The 15,869-nt window shown below is 58.7% G+C and overlaps 4 protein-coding genes across 4 annotated transcripts; 2 read left to right on the plus strand and 2 right to left on the minus strand.

Annotated features, from left to right (window-relative positions):
• Positions 1–18: 18 nt before the first annotated feature.
• PLICBS_010427 (uncharacterized protein) lies at positions 19–2,968 on the minus strand (the record flags this gene model as incomplete). Its single annotated transcript, XM_018326456.2, has 3 exons — positions 19–880; positions 931–2,710; positions 2,770–2,968. The coding sequence occupies 3 exons, from the start codon at positions 2,966–2,968 to the stop codon at positions 19–21; spliced, it is 2,841 nt and encodes a 946-aa protein (XP_018174775.2).
• A 1,600-nt stretch (positions 2,969–4,568) lies between these two features.
• PLICBS_010428 (H(+)-transporting V0 sector ATPase subunit c) lies at positions 4,569–5,434 on the plus strand (the record flags this gene model as incomplete). The annotated part of the gene is made up of 5 exons (XM_018326455.2): positions 4,569–4,585; positions 4,731–4,743; positions 4,860–4,989; positions 5,050–5,310; positions 5,367–5,434. 5 exons carry the CDS (start codon positions 4,569–4,571, stop codon positions 5,432–5,434), a joined length of 489 nt encoding a protein of 162 aa, XP_018174774.1.
• A 738-nt stretch (positions 5,435–6,172) lies between these two features.
• Positions 6,173–8,108, minus strand: PLICBS_010429 (C-24(28) sterol reductase; the record flags this gene model as incomplete). Its single annotated transcript, XM_018326454.2, has 4 exons — positions 6,173–6,184; positions 6,241–6,382; positions 6,443–7,990; positions 8,077–8,108. 4 exons carry the CDS (start codon positions 8,106–8,108, stop codon positions 6,173–6,175), a joined length of 1,734 nt encoding a protein of 577 aa, XP_018174773.2.
• Positions 8,109–10,243: 2,135 nt separating this feature from the next.
• On the plus strand, positions 10,244–15,724 carry PLICBS_010430 (phospholipase D1; the record flags this gene model as incomplete). Its single annotated transcript, XM_018326453.2, has 1 exon — positions 10,244–15,724. The coding sequence occupies one exon, from the start codon at positions 10,244–10,246 to the stop codon at positions 15,722–15,724; it is 5,481 nt and encodes a 1,826-aa protein (XP_018174772.2).
• Between the last annotated feature and the right edge of the window lie 145 nt (positions 15,725–15,869).

The raw sequence follows: 15,869 nt of genomic DNA on the forward strand, positions 1-15,869 counted from the left end.
CTAGGTATACAGGTATCATCATGCCCACACCAGCTTCTTGATCGAGTGGCCCAGCTGTTCCAGCAAGCCCGTGTTCTTCTTGGCCGCCTCCAGCGAAATGATGTCTCCCTTTTCGATGATGCTCTTCGGTTCCTCTCCCTCCTTGCGCAGCTGCAGCTCCAGCGCCAGGCGCTCAATCTCGGCGCAAATGGTCACCACCTGCTGAAGCTCCGTCTGCTGCGGCCGAGCCTCGGACTCGTGCACCGACGAGGCCTGGTAGGGCGCCTTGAACGCCAGCTTCCGAATAGCAGGCGCCCTTGGCTTGCCGGAAAAGAAGCTGGCGAATCCGTTCTGCCGGGTCGATCCGTCGCTGCTCTGCGAGCTCGACTTTGGCCCAATCTCCCCGCGCGTCGAGAGTGTGCGCGTGTTTGTTCTCGTGACGTTGCTCTTGCCTGGCTGGTACTCGACTACGAAGCCTACGTTTCGCATCTCGTCCATGTGAGATGGCGCGACGGTCGAGGTTATGTACGTGCCAAACTTGATGTGCACGACGTTGCCAAGATGGACTCGCTCGAAGGAAGACACCTTTTCCAGGTCCCAATCGACACGGCAGAGGTAAAGAGCCACATCGGTGAGGAGCAGCACAACGTCCTCCATGGGCCAGGATTTGACAACGTCTGGGCCGTTGGGGCTGATGAGCACCCACCCGCCGTGAACCTCCTCGTTGGCGTCGGCGACCACCCGTTTCTGACACAGGTCAATGGCGCGCTGCCTCATTCTAGAGATAGATACTGCAGGGTCCTTGGTCATCATGTCGGTTTCGAATTCGTCAAACACATTGGCCGTGACGTTTCCTAGGAGGAAATCAATGGCAGCTTGACTGAAGTAGTCGTTGACCATGCTATCAACAGTCAGTGTCAGGTCCATGGCAGGTAGGAGTCTTTGACGTACCCGTTGTAGAAGCGAGCGAGCGAGAGGCCGAGGTCATTCAGAGCTCCTCGGTAGTCCCTCTTCCTCGTCCGTGTATAGTCACCTTTCATCGCCGCAGTTGAGGCGTACTGCTTCGAGACAGCATCGCCATTGTCGGCCCAAAGGGTGTTGAACCACGCAGTTTCCTGGTCAAGCTGGGCGCTCATATCGATGCCGTCTTCCCTCAACTGCAGGTCAAGCATATGTTTTGCGAACGAACTTTGGCACACGTTGGTGCGATCCAGACAATCCATGCAGTTCGTACGTAGGACGCCCTTCTGCTTCTCGGATATGGCGCCGTCTTGCTTCGTGGTGCCCCCAAGGTCCTCCAGCTTGCTCCTCAGCTTGAGAAGCAGGTGGTTGACGTTTTCGAATTTCATTCCGCGACACGCTTGGTGAAAGTCGAACCATTCAAAGGGTATCGAGTGGCCATCCTTTGCCTCCCCATTGAGGCGCGCTATGTTCGTTTGGTATTGAGTCCCAATCGGCTCCTCTATCCCATGTTTTTCCACAAGATTGACTATCTGGAGCGCTCCGTATGTACGCATTAGTTTTTCGAAATGCCGCTTGCATGCTTTGTAATTCGTCTCTGCCGAGTGCTGCAGCACCGGAACGGGCTTCAAAGAATATGCAGACTGGGTAAAGAAGAGGGGTATGCTTCCTCTGATCTGCAAGAATGAGTGTATGGGCGTTGCGTCGTCCCAGGTCGGTGAGGACAGGATCTGTTCTGTCTCAACCATGTTTGCCGTGTTGCCGGCTTCGTCCACGCCGCGGCGCAAATACCGGAGCCCAGCCCGCCTGGTCGAGCGTCGAGAAATGAGCGTTATAAGGCACTTTCTCTCTGAAGGCCTCAGATCCAGAGAGTCTCGGGTCTTGCCGGACGGTGGGGAGCTCGGCAAGGATCCAGAGGCTGAGAGGCTGCTCATCTCGAGTGACTCCGCCGAGGGGTCATCCTGCTGTGGTGGTTGACTGTCCACCACAAATGTTCGCTGCCCGATGAAGCCTTGCATGAGTGGCAGAGCCAACGCGTCCTGGCCGGTCTCCATGAAAGGTTGCATGATGTTTCGGTTCCAGAAAAAGGTGCTGTCTACCTGCGAGGAAAGCGGCGCGTCTGTCTTTGGCACAAACGAGTCTTGCGCAAGGCTGCGGGTGAGATCAATGTCGTAGGAGAAGTAAAAGCTTCGTGACGAGCCGAAAAGAACTTTGACAGTACGCAGTAGCTTTGGGAGCAATGCTGAGACTGGTACCGGCTCGGCCATGCCGTCTTTGATGGGGACCTTGGCGATAGAAGAGGCAGTCGAGTCGGTGCTATCCGCCGCATCGGCGTCAGGCGAAGAGACGCTCATTCCCATGATGCGCCTCTGATCCATAGTCCACCCACTGCGACTGAACCAGCTTTGTGCAAACCTGCCATAGCTTCCTCTCCGGCGCATCACGTCTTCGGCGACACTGCTCCGCTTAGATTGTGACTGGGGCCGTGGCTCTTCCTCGGCGGCAGCTGCGTCGTCAATGTCGTCGGAAGTACCACTAGGGATTTCAACCTCCTCGTCGCTGCTCTCCTCGCCATCGCTTGCTGCCTGGGCGGAACGGTCGCGTAGATGGATTGCTGTCCGTTTGATGGACTCCTCGGCGTCTGCCCTAGAGTGACATGGCGTTACAGCCACGTCCGTCACGACGTAGATTGGAAACCCAAAGATCTGCGCCACCTGCTGCCGCCGAGTAATAGTGACCAGATAGCTAAGCTTGGACACCGTTATTAAGCCTGGGACGTAGCATCGTCAGCGTTGCCGAGCAAGGCTCGGAGACGGACAGGAATATGACCTATTACACCGAACGCCTCGAAGGACGACTCGGGCTTTGAAATGTCGGGCAGCTGGTCCCAAGGCACGGCAGAGACGGTCGAGTCGCCAAAGTGTACCCGGACGGGCAAAGAGGGCCTCTGCCCTTTGGATGAGAGGGGCTGGATTATGAGGCCATCAATGGCAGCGCATATGATGACTTTGCGGGCGATGCCGGGCATCGCGACGAGCGCCAGGCGTTGAGCGCGAGTGACGAGGCGGGCTTTACAAGGATAATACAGATGCTGGAATAGAATGGAGTAAGCAGAGCCGCCAGAAAGGAGAATGCATCAAAAGAGGCACAGCACTGGTGGCTCGAGGTGTGACGGGTAAAAGAAGCATGAGAAGCGGCGCGGAGACGCGGCGGGCTGCCCGTGCAAATCCGAGGCTCATGGATCCTGGAACCCACTGGCCAGGTCCGGGCCAGGCGCTGTTGCAGGCAGGCAATAGCGCCCGCTACTGGGGCCATGTGCTGAGTGCCTGGCAGCAGGCGCGTCTCCAGCAGCGCTCGTACGGCTCTAGCGCTTCCAGTGGGACAACGTCATCGAATGTAATTCCACACCAAACTGCCAAGTTTGCGTCGACGACTGTCACGAACCCCAAGGTTTCGAACTACTGTTGGCTCGATCTCGATAGGATGCTCCGGTCATTTGGTCTCAAGCCCGATCCTTGCAGCAGATCTTGTGTCGGGCTGACGATTTGCTGCCGTGTTTCTCTATGGCTGGCCGCGTATGAACGTCTTTGATGTCATTACGGCGACCCCGATCTATGCTGCAGATGGCTGGGCAACCGCGGCAAAGACACCCTACGCTATCAAGTCGTGCTCTGTGTGCTTTGCAGGTGATCACGGTGATGTGATGTCTAATGCAGGCAGCCGAGGTGGGGGGGAACCAGGGCACCACGAGTTGGCGATGCATCCGAGGGAACGCTCGCTCCTTTGTACAGCCTGCAGCTATCTGTACGGGCCTCAATGTCTTGTAGGATTCGCCCCTGGATGCTTCGTACGACATCGACAGCGGGATGCCGTTCACCAACCAAGAAAGCGGCCGCGCTGGAGATAGCCTTGCATTCTGCACGTTTGGGTTGAATGGAGAACAACAGACTGCATCGCGGGGTACCGACGCTGCGCATGAACGAGTCCCGTCTGTCATGTATCGGTGGCTCCAAATCGGACCCCGTGCCGGCGACTTGCGCGTCTCCTATGCCCTGGCGTCACACTGGCGTTTTCGATTGATGGTGACAGCAGTGATTCACAGCTGGAACGCTTTCACCATGATGAGCTGGTTTTGTGTCGACGCCGATGGATTAAAAAGTCGATGCCGAGATCGTCGAAGACGATCCGGATAGCTGAGAGGTTGCTGCATCGCTGCAGGCTGGGCGGCGAGGCGCACTCCAATTCCTACCGCGCGGCTCGTCTCGCCAAAGATGGCAATGGCGACTTGGGCGATCAGGTTCAGCTGGCGGAGCTCCAGCTCGTCCAGCTGCTAGCTCCCCCTGGCGGAGCGGGGGCGCTAATTATCCGAGCCAACACGTGCCTTACGTAAACAGTCATCCGGACACTGTGCGGCAAAACCTGGTGGCCAGCGACTCGCGGGCTCGAGCACCCGGCGTCCCGTCACCTCCAACCACCACCGACTGCATCTCGCCAACGCACCCGACGCCCACGGTTCATCGCCATCCACAGCTCCTCGAGCCATACCGCGCCGAGCTCCGCTTCTGTAGCATCCTCCAGCCCTTCGCACAGCCATCCGCACGTCGCGTCGCCCGCCCACAGCCGATACCATGGCCACTGAACTCTGGTACGTCAGCGCACCTCCCTGGCCAGCGTCGTGAGCTCCGGTCGCATTCGGCCGAGCTACTGGCATCTCTGCGGCCTCGCGCCTCGCGCTTTTGTGCTGCAGCGACATGTTATGAGTAACTTGAAGCTAACTTGAGCGTGCGCAGCCCCGTCTACGCGGTTAGTACTCCTCCGTTCTCAACCATCCACGACGTCACCGAAAACGCAGCACGGGCCCCCCCATTCATCGACGAAACACTTATCGACTCGCGAATCCGAAGCTGACCATCTCGTAGCCCTTCTTTGGTGCCATGGGCTGCACCTCCGCCATTGTCTTCACTTGCTTGGGTGCCTCGTATGGTACCGCCAAGTCTGGTGTCGGCATTGCCGCCATGGGTGTTCTCCGCCCCGACCTTATCGTCAAGAGTGGGCTGCCCCCATCACCTAGACCTTGTACGGGTTCTCGATTCTAACGAAGCGATGCAGACATTGTTCCCGTCATTATGGCTGGTATCATTGGTATCTATGGCCTGGTCGTGTCAGTCCTGATTTCCGACGGGCTGCAGCAGCCGCTGGCGCTCTACACTGGTTTCATCCAGTTTGGTGCTGGTCTCTCCGTCGGCTTGGCCGGTCTCGCGGCCGGTTTTGCCATTGGCATCGTGGGCGATGCTGGTGTCCGAGGAACCGCCCAGCAGCCGCGCCTCTTCGTCGGCATGATTCTGATTCTCATTTTCGCTGAAGTCCTGGGTAAGAAGATAACGATTCCGCCGGCCTCTCCGCAGCAAGCTGACAGTTCACCCCAGGTCTGTACGGTCTCATTGTTGCCCTTCTCATGAACTCCAAGGCGACGCAAAACGTTACCTGCAACTAAGGGGATGCGCAAGTCTCGAGGAGACTTGAGGAACAGGCCAGACAATCAACCCCCTCCACACGGCCTTTGTTCCGAGCATGCCAGCGAACTTATCACACGAACAATAGCTTTTTAGCTTGATTTACAGCAACGCGGACAGAAGTTTGAACGGCGGTCGGGAAGGGCGATGGGCAATTGGTGGTGGGCGATGGATCCAGCAGTCACTCGCGGAGGCCGTGTATGTACAATACTGAGAAGCTGAGTGTTGGCCTCGGAGCGGTTTCATTATAGACAGTCGTGGGGATGGAGAATGTAGTGTAACCGAATGTGCATATTATCCTCCATCCCAGGACTGCCATGCAATGCTGTGGCCCAGGTTTAGGTAGCGCGCAGAGCTCATACATTAAGCCTCAAGCGTCAAGTCACGCAGCATTTCTCATCAAGGGCCATAATGATGAACATCCGAAATAATTATATTCCATTACACGTAGTGAGGAGTAAGAGAGCATTCCCTCTGATCCAAGAGACATTAAGAAGTGGTTGGGCCTATGCACTCCAGGGCGTATTCTCGTTTCATGACACCCTCCCCCCTCTTTTCTATACCGCGACTTCTTGAGCATTAAAAAGGTTGACAGTATTTTCTTCATTGCCCGCGAGCACGATCATGTGCTCTCGCGGCATTGGAAGTATGTACCGAAGAAGACGGAGATTCCTCCCCGCGGACACGGACAGGATGGCTGTGGGCGTACCCGCGCATCCTTAGATGACGTACTAGAAGAAAAATTAGCATTGCAGTGGACTTGATGGGACTTTCGTCGAGTACGCACAGGAATGAACAGGTACGGGACGCGTCGCTCGTACTCGCGCCAGGCCTCGCCGTACTTGGTACGGCAGCGGGTGATGTCGCGGCTCGCTCGGTGAGCAATCATGCAGACGAAGAAGAGCGGGTAGAACCACGGGAAGGGGCTCCTGCAGATACAATATTAGCAATCGGTTGATATTTGGTGTGTTGGCGCGTGCCCGACGTACTTGAAGCCAGTAATCAAGCCCCACGAGATGGCGAACCAGGTATCGGCCGTGTAGTGAATCTTGCGAGCCAGACCGTACCAGCCGTCAACGAGGATGGTGCCCTGCGGCGTCTCAATCGTCTTGGGGTTGTGCAGCGTCTGCCAGGGAACCTGAGGAAAGCTCTTGCGGAAGACGAGCTTGCCCTTCTCCATGGCGCGGAAGCGGTTCTTCTGGCTGTTGCAGCTGTCCCACACCCAGTACCAGAAGAGGTAGGCGGCGAACATGGCAGCCAAGGCGAAGCGGTTCCAGTGGTACTCGGACGGGTGGTGATTAGCCAGGTATATGGTGCAGTGGCAGTACGACAGGGGAACGCCGGCCAAATTCCAAAAGATGAGCATGAAGCCCCACTTCTCATAATACATGTCCCAGGTGGTGATGATGAGCTCCTCGCCCTTGGCGCATGCGTTGGCATACAGGTAGTGGGCCATGACGAGGAACCAAACCTCGCCAGACACGTAGCCGTAGCGCTCGTACTGCCGAGCGGCGGCGCCCAAGCTCAGGATGAGCAGGAAGTACCAGGGCATGCGGACCTCGAAGAACATCTTGAAGTCGAGGATTCCGAACATGCGGGGGTTCAGCTCAGCGCCCATGAAGAAGTCGTAGATGACGTGGCCGGTCATGCGGTGCTGCTTGCCCCTGTAGATGGCAGAGACGTAGGCGACGATGCTGACGAGGAAGCCGCTCAGAATGGCAACCGACAGAAGGGGGCCAAACTCGTCAATGGCCTGGTACAGCTTCCAGATGCCGCTGAAGTGGAGGACGGCGAGGATGGCGAGGGTGAAGTAGAGATTGACGTAGGCGTTGCAGTAGTACTTGAGCTGCTTGCCGTTCTCATGCGGCAGAGGCTTGCCCCAGCCCCAGACGCCGGGCAGGAGGCAGTAGCAGGCACCCTGGAAGATGAGGTAGGACCAATACCAGGCCCAGGCCTTGAGGTGGGGGAACGCGCCGGTGTAGACGAGGTTGACGAGATGGGCGGCGAACTGCGGCCAGGTCTGGCCAGGCGTCCGCGTGGGAAACTTGCCGTCGTAGTAGGTCGCGCCGATCCACATGTACCACATGAGGACGGGGAAGAAGAACATGAGGAACGCGGTGCCCAGGGAGCCGCCGAACTCGAACTCGCCAGAGTAGTCCTTCTTGGGGTCCTGTCCGGGCCGCCAGCCGTCAACCACGTTGGGGTCGACAGAGACGCCGGCCTTGACCTGCGACTTCTCCTTGGCCGAGCCATTTGTGGCCTTGGCCGCGCCGTTGGCGGCCTGGGGCGCGCTGGTGTGGCCGTTGGTGGCGGGCGCGGGCTTCACGGGCTGCTGCTGCTCATCCTCCTCGTCGAGGTGCTCGGAAAACTTGGCCGTGGTGCGCCGACGGATCGATCGCGAGCGGGTGGACGTCTCGGCGGCCGAGCTGGAGTCGTTGTCTTGGTCAGACAGCTCGGGAGGGAAGGAGGATTGGCGACGCGACGAGCGCCGCGACGCAGTCGGAGTCTCGATCATGCCGTCGAAGAGCTCCTTCTTACTGGGGCGGGCGTTAGAAGACGAGACGAAGAGGCAGCAGGGCTACAACTAGGACGCGCAACGGATCCGGAAGTCTGTGCAACGTACCGAGGCGTCTGTCGTAGCGAATATCTCGACATGGCGGCTGTGGCGGCGCGCTCGCCGTTTAATACGTCGCACGAGAAGGGGCGAACAAGAATAAGAATACGAAAAGGGTCACCCAGCGGAGCACAGCTGGACCGAAAAAAAGCAAGCCCAAGCCACGGGGTGACGAATCGCAGGACCAAAAGGAGGAAAGGGCGGCAGCAATTGGCGGTCCGGAGAGCCCCAAGGTCCGGTGTCTCAAGGTGAAAAACCGAGAGGAGAGTCCGTGGGAAGCGCGGCGACGGGACGTAGGATGGTGAAGGTGGGAAGGTGGGTGAGGGTGGCCTCTTTTTTTGGTGGAGAGCGCGGGCGGCCGCGCGTGTTACGCTATTGGCGTGCGCTGGGGGGGGAGGCCGGCGGCCTGGGGGGGCAATGGGACGCGGGAGTGGGAATTGTTGACGGGACGATTCGCCGGTGGCTCAGGGGCTCGAGGGGCGCTTGCTCAGTTTTTTTTCTCTCGGGCTGCCGTGTCTCTGGGTGGCCGGGCAGGTGAGAGTGGGTGCTGGCGCCGTCGGCTGGTCGGGGCGCGTGGGGGACTTTTGGGGGGGAGGGAGCCGAGCTACAGAAAGAGCCCAGGAACACGACTCTTCACTCTTCACCATGGCGGGACGGACTGGCGCTAGCTTGGTCCAGAGATGCGCAAACGAAATGACTCGAGAGCGAGCGCGCATGGACTGTACTGTACCGCACGTACGATGAACACGCCGCCACGGACGCCGGGCGCTTTGCAGACGTATTCACTCCGAGAGTGCGGGTTCAGCAACGGGATCCCCTCTGCGACCCAACTAAAAGGCACGCGGCATCCACCTCGGCCTTTCGGACGTTGCGATTCCCGTTTGTCGCTGAACACAGCACCGAGCATGACGCGGGCCGTCTATAATACTCGTACGTATGCACTTCGTACGGGACGACGCATGTTTGATCTGCTCGGCACGTAGCGTCGCCCGCCGCCGGGTTGAACCTGGTCGGCCTGGACATGCTCTTCTCCCCGCCAGGGTGACCGCAGCTTTCGCAAGGACCCGCGCGCTTCAAAGAAATGCTCGGCAAGCAATGTCGCGATGCTTCGTCTCTGCAGCGGCCGCATTATTCGTCCCGGGATCGATCTGATGCTCGACCGGCGTTGGTGCTGGTGGACACATGGCCCCTTGCAGCGGCAGTTGGCCTCGCACCTGGGAATCTGTCAGGGCCGAAAACCAGCAAACACGCCGCAGCCCGGGCCAACAATACAACAAGGCACGTACGTCATCGAGAGCATCCCGGTCGCAGGCTCAAAAGTTGAAACAGCCCCGGAACCTTGTCAGTGTTGTTCTTCGTTTCGCGTGTCAGGATCCAGCCTCGTTGCTCTTTGATTCCTCAACCTCGCAGCGACTGCGACTCTGCCCGCGACCCCGTGGTGGCCGCCGCCTGTCACCTGCTCACTCTCCGTAACATGCGGGTGGCCCTCATATTATTACACCACCCAGCCTAGGCTCAGACGGTTAGGTGGCTCTAATTTTGAGCTGGCCCTGTCGAGCACACCAACAATGGCACGCGGCTGTCTGGCCGAGGCAGCCAGCTTTCGCGCCAGACAAGCCTCCATGGCAAATGCGCTGGGCAGCTTTATTAGTTAGTGGCTGCCCGCCAAAACTCTAGTGGGGCCTCCCGCCCAGCCAAATCAGGGTCACTGGACCAAGGCGTCACCTCCTGTATCCAACTTTCTGCCATTGTGTCGTATAGCTTTCAAATCACACGGCATCTCCGTGACGTGCATTTCACAATCTCGTCTTCGCCCCAGTCCGATCCGACGCAGCCAGGCCACGGTCCTTGCTTGCGTGCCAATTTCCACGACGTTGTGAGCAAGACGCGACGCGAGCCGAAGGCACCCTGAGTAGCTATCTGCTCTCCCTTCAGCTAGGTCTCCAAACATCCAGACCAACGCCACCTTTCTTCCTCGACGCCGACGCAGTTCGCGCGCGCCCGACACCGTTACAAGGCAACGCACAGCTGTTCTGCCACTGATTGCCCACCGGATTACCTCTCGCTGCGACGTCTCCCCAGCATGCTGCGTCGGAAGTGCCTGTCGCAGGGACACATTTAGAGGAGCTGCTGCTGCTCGTGCCCCCCTTTCGATATAGCCAGCCGACATCACATCATGGGCAGAGATCATCAGGACGACTCGGTGTCTCCGCTAACGCGGACGCCGCAGCTTTCGCCATCGGCAAGCGCATCACAATCCGCCCTCGCTCTATCAGCCTCCAAGTCCGACTCCCTGCACCCTCCCTCGATCACCGCTCCGAGCCAACAACCCGGCGACCTCAAGCGTGCCACGAGTGCGCAGGCACAAGCGAACGGAGCGCCTAAAGATGGAGAAGGGGTCTCGAGCGGCCCCGAGAATGGCGGGATGTCGGAGCTGCGGCTCGAGGTTCCTCGAATCGCGCAGCCCAGCGGCCAGCGAGACAGCGATGGAGCGCTCTCCCCTGCCTCCGAGGCGACTGCCACGGCGCCGCCCTCTGTCTCTGGCAGCAGAAGCGTTCAATTCGCCAGGCCGGACGCTTTAGAAGAGTCTATACCAGCGCCTTCGCACACGCGCCATGGCTCTTGGGATGGGCCGGAAACCCCAGGAAAATCTCGAAGTGCCTCCTTCATGTCCAAAATCAAGGCCTTGGCCAGTCCTCCAGCCCAGCACATGCCCAGGATGCTCAACACGCCCGCGGCGTCTTTCGAGAGCGGATCGCAGTCCTTGACCAACTCGCCCACGGCCGCTCGTTTTGGTACCCGACTTCCCGATACCCTTGTGGAGGAACACTCTGATGCCGACGCCGACATTGAGGAAACCGCAGATGAATCTAACATCCCGGAACAGGGTACTTCAAAAAAGAAGAAGCGCAAGATGAAGCGCTTCAAAAAGGGACATACCCCCACGCCTTCCATAACCCGTTTCCCCACCGAGCTGGACGCACTTGGCTTAGGGAGCCGCCTCCTCCGGCGTCGAGCAAGCATGCCCGATACCTCTGCGCACGACCAGGCCATGTCCGAAGGCGATGCTCGGGATCAGATGCGACGCCGGCCATTCCGAAGAGGTCATTCCTATGCAGAGCCCATGGCGCGGCCGCCGGTGGACGACATGGACGACATGGAGGATTCTGCGGTGGTCGGGCGGCGTACGGGCCACTTGCGTCGCATCACCGTCTTTGGCGGAGGCGGTGTATCGGATGGTGATGCGATGACACCCCGCAGGCCATTCTTCAACTCGGAGCGTGCGTCCAACTTCGGCGCCCAAAAGTGGAAACAGGTCAAAAGCACGCTCAAGCTCCTCCGGCAGAAAAAGGAGGATCGCTTCGACTACTACAAGTCTGCAGAGCTGATGGCAGAGCTGCGAGCAGGCGCTCCCGCGGTTCTGATGCTAGCGAGCATGATCCAGCGAGATGAACATGGGAATAAGAGAATCCCGGTGCTCTTGGAGCAGCTCAAGCTGCGCATCAAGGACAGCGCTCCCATGCCCGACGACGACAAGGAACGCCACTGGATCTTCACCATCGAGCTCGAATACGGCAGCGGCCCTAGCCGCATGAGCTGGATCGTCATCCGGACCATCAGAGACATCTACAACCTCCATTTCCGCTACAGGTTCGCTCTGAATAACGACAAGTACATGCCGGGCCGCCTGGACCTCGGCGCCCGACCAAAGCAACCAAAATTCCCGTATTCCGCGTTCCCCTACCTGCGTCGAGCCCGAGACAAGAGCGACTCGAGCGACGACGAGGAGCAGGCCAGTGCCCGCGGCGACGACACCGCAGGTGAAGGTACAGCCGGCGAAGGCATTGCAGATGATGGTCAGTACCACCCGCGGCGAAAGAAGTCGCGGGCAAACCTGTGGGGCATGCGACGGCGCTCAACTGGCTTTACGGATCCTGGCGAGGGCTCGAATGCCGAGGGCGGGCAAGCGGCGTTGATGGACATGATGACTCGCAGACAGCGCTACGTGGAGAAGCAACGGCGCACGCTGGAAAAGTACTTGTCTGAGATGATTCGCTGGCTCATGTTTCGAGCTGACAGCAACCGCCTCTGCCGATTCTTGGAGCTGTCAGCCCTCGGAGTGCGCCTTGCCGCAGAGGGCAGCTATCACGGCAAAGAGGGCTACCTGCACATCCAGTCTTCCAAGGGACTGGACTTCCGCCGCGTGCTGACACCTGCAAAGGTCATCGCCCGACACACTCGCAAGTGGTTTCTGGTGCGGCAGAGCTACATTGTGTGTGTCGAGTCGCCGGAAAACATGAACATCTACGACGTATACCTCGTCGACTCCAAGTTCAGCATCGTTTCTAAGCGGAATCCGCTGAAGCAGATGACGTCCAAGGACAAGCAATCAGAAATCGACCTGACGGTGGAGGCGCCTCCAGACAAGCACCATACCTTGACGCTGCACACATCCGAGCGCAAGGTCCGACTCTTTTCGCGCTACCAGTCGGTCATGAGACAGTTTGAGGAGTCAATCAACGAGATGCTGCGACAGACGCCTTGGTATGAACAAAAGCGCTTCGACAGCTTCGCCCCAGTCCGGACCGGCGTGTTTGCGCAGTGGCTTGTGGACGGCCGCGACTACATGTGGAACGTGTCTCGAGCTATTAACATGGCCAGGGACGTCATCTACATCCACGACTGGTGGCTGAGCCCTGAGCTGTACATGCGGCGTCCAGCTGCCATCAGCCAGAAGTGGCGACTCGACAGGCTGCTGCAGAAGAAGGCCCGCGAGGGTGTCAAGATCTTCGTCATCGTGTACCGAAATGTCGAGGCAGCCATTCCCATCGACTCCGAGTACACCAAGTTCTCGCTGCTGAACCTGCATCCCAACATATTCGTCCAGCGGTCGCCCAACCAGTTCAAGAAGAATCAGTTCTTCTTCGCGCATCACGAAAAGATTTGCGTCGTCGATCACGACGTCGCCTTTGTGGGCGGCATCGATCTTTGCTTCGGCCGTTGGGACTGCCCGCAGCATCCTATCGTGGACGACAAGCCGACTGGCTTTGAGATGACGGAGCAGCCAAAGGATGCAGAGCATTGCCAGCTCTTTCCCGGCAAGGACTATTCGAACCCCCGAGTGCAGGACTTTTTCCGACTGAACGAGCCGTACGAGGAAATGTACGATCGAAGCAAGGTCCCGAGAATGCCGTGGCACGACGTGGCGATGCAAGTCGTCGGACAGCCCGCGCGAGACCTGACGCGCCACTTTGTGCAGCGCTGGAACTATCTTCGCCGTGGGCGGAAGCCAACTCGCCCGCTGCCCTTCTTGTTGCCGCCTCCGGACGCCAAGTTCGACGAGCTCGAGGCCCTCGGTCTGACGGGTACCTGCGAGGTCCAGATTCTGCGTTCGGCAACGACGTGGTCGCTGGGCACCGACGGCACGGAGCACAGCATCCAGAACGCCTACGTGAAGATGATTGAGGATTCGGAACACTTCGTCTACATTGAGAACCAATTCTTCATAACCAGCACGGAAGCGTACAACACCAAGATCGTGAACCGGATCGGAGACGCGCTCGTCGACCGCATCATCAGAGCCCACGAGAACGACGAGGATTGGCGCTGCGTCATTGTCATCCCGCTCATGCCGGGCTTCCAAAACACCGTCGACGAGCAGGAAGGAACGAGTGTCCGACTGATTCTCATGTGTCAGTACAAGAGCATATGCAGAGGCGAGCAGTCGATATTTGGCCGGCTTCGGGCGGCGGGCATTGAGCCCGAGGACTACATCTCTTTCTACTCGCTCCGACAGTGGGGCATCATGGGCAACGACGCCTTGGTGACTGAGCAGCTCTACATCCACGCCAAGGCAATTGTGGTTGATGATCGAGTGGCACTTATCGGGTCCGCCAACATCAACGAGCGGTCCATGTTGGGAATCCGCGACTCGGAATGCGCGGCCATCGTCCGGGATACCGACATGATCTGGTCCACCATGGCCGGCAAGCCTTACCAGGTCGGACGCTTTGCGCACACCCTTCGCCTGCGACTGATGCGAGAACACCTCGGTCTGGACGTGGACGAGATCTTGGAGGAAGAGCGCCAGCAAGAGATGGATCGCGAGGCATTCGAGCAGGAGATGGAGGCCATCTACCAAGAAGACCCGCTGAATCCGGATGGCTCTGGCCCAAGCTCTGGTCGCCGCGAGAGAGCGCAAACACATCGACGTCCTTCGTCTCGAGCGCCGAGCTTCAACCGAGATCTCGACATGGACATGGCCCAAGCAATCCACGACGGTGAACCGTTTGAAAAGGGCAAGGAGACCTCGGACAGTCGTGTGACGAGTGAAAAGCACGTTCTGGATGTGTCTGGTTACGGGCCAGACCACTGGAAGAGTGCCGGCCAAAGCGGTACTGACCAGGGCCGCGACTCAGTCATTGTCAGCGGGCGTGAGGTGCTCGTGCATGACATCGACACGTCGGGCAAAGGGGCGTTGGAGTCCCCGAGGCCACCGCACGACACGGTTCCGCCACCAGAGAACCGCTATATAGAACCTAGCGGAGGGGGCAACGCTGCCATACCGCCGACGCCCTCCCTCACCCGCCGAAACACGGAGCAGCTGGGCATGCCTCGTCCGGCGCAGCTTCCTCCACTACCGGTCGAGGACGATACGGATATTGGAGGGCCACCTGTGCATCTTGACCCCGTTTCTGGCCACCCGATTAATAGTGCGTTCCACCCTATGGCGGCCGATATCAAATGCGTCGACATCACCAAGGACTGCATGCGCGACCCGGTGAATCCAAATTTCTTGGATGAGATCTGGAACAAGGCTGCGATAAACAACACCAAACTGTATCGCAGGGTCTTCCGCTGCATGCCAGACTCCGAGGTGAGCACCTGGACCGAATACCGCGAGTATACAGAATACAGCGAAAGATTCCGTGCGAGCATGGAGGGGAAAAACACTGGCGAAGAGTCCGAGATGAAGCGCGAGACGAACTTGCAGCACACATCGACCGCGGCTGGTGCGGGTGTCAGCGCTCCAGGACCCGAAGCAATAGTTCAAGCTGCGAAACAGGGAGTGGAGAAGATTCCCGAGAAACTGGCAGAAAAGCTGCCTCTATCAGATCAGAACCAGGACAAGGTCATCGTGCCGGGGGCAGGCGAAACCGAACTGGACGAGAAAGCGGCTCTGCAGCAAGAGAACCAAGGCTCGAATCCACGCGGGCCGGCCAATCTGAACACAGCCGTCAAGGCAGTGGCGGAGAATCGCGTCGAGGCGCCCTCCCCCGTGTACCCACCTGGTGATACTGCGTTCCCTGCGCTGGAGACAACGCCTACGAAACCACTCGACCGCCAAGCTGCCAAGAACACTGAGCGCAAGACGACGTTCTCCGGACTGGAAAAGCCGCCGTCGAAGGAAGGCAAGGACTTCAGCGCGCCGCCTCCGGGACAAAACGGATCCATCAAGCGTCGCCGCCGTGGTACTACAAAGGGTAGCAGGCGCACCTTTAGCATCGAGGATATGCCGTCTCGCGCTGATGCCGAAGAGCTGCTGAAAATGGTGCAAGGCAACCTGGTCCAATTCCCATATGACTGGCTCCTCACCGAGGACCAGAATGGTAACTGGGGCTTCCAGGTCGATGGCGTTGCCCCCTTGGCAATCTAGTAAGTTGTCCGCATACCTTTGACAGAAGATACACGAAATTAACGCGCGCAGTAATTAAATCCTTCATAACGGGAGTCAGCAACATTTTGGTTGGAACATGGGCCGATTGCGCAACACGTCATCAAATTGTTAGCAAGCATGGCAA

This window comes from Purpureocillium lilacinum (assembly GCF_023168085.1).
Source record: "Purpureocillium lilacinum CBS 284.36 DNA, scaffold_8, whole genome shotgun sequence".
NCBI classification, from domain to species: Eukaryota; Fungi; Ascomycota; class Sordariomycetes; order Hypocreales; family Ophiocordycipitaceae; genus Purpureocillium; species Purpureocillium lilacinum.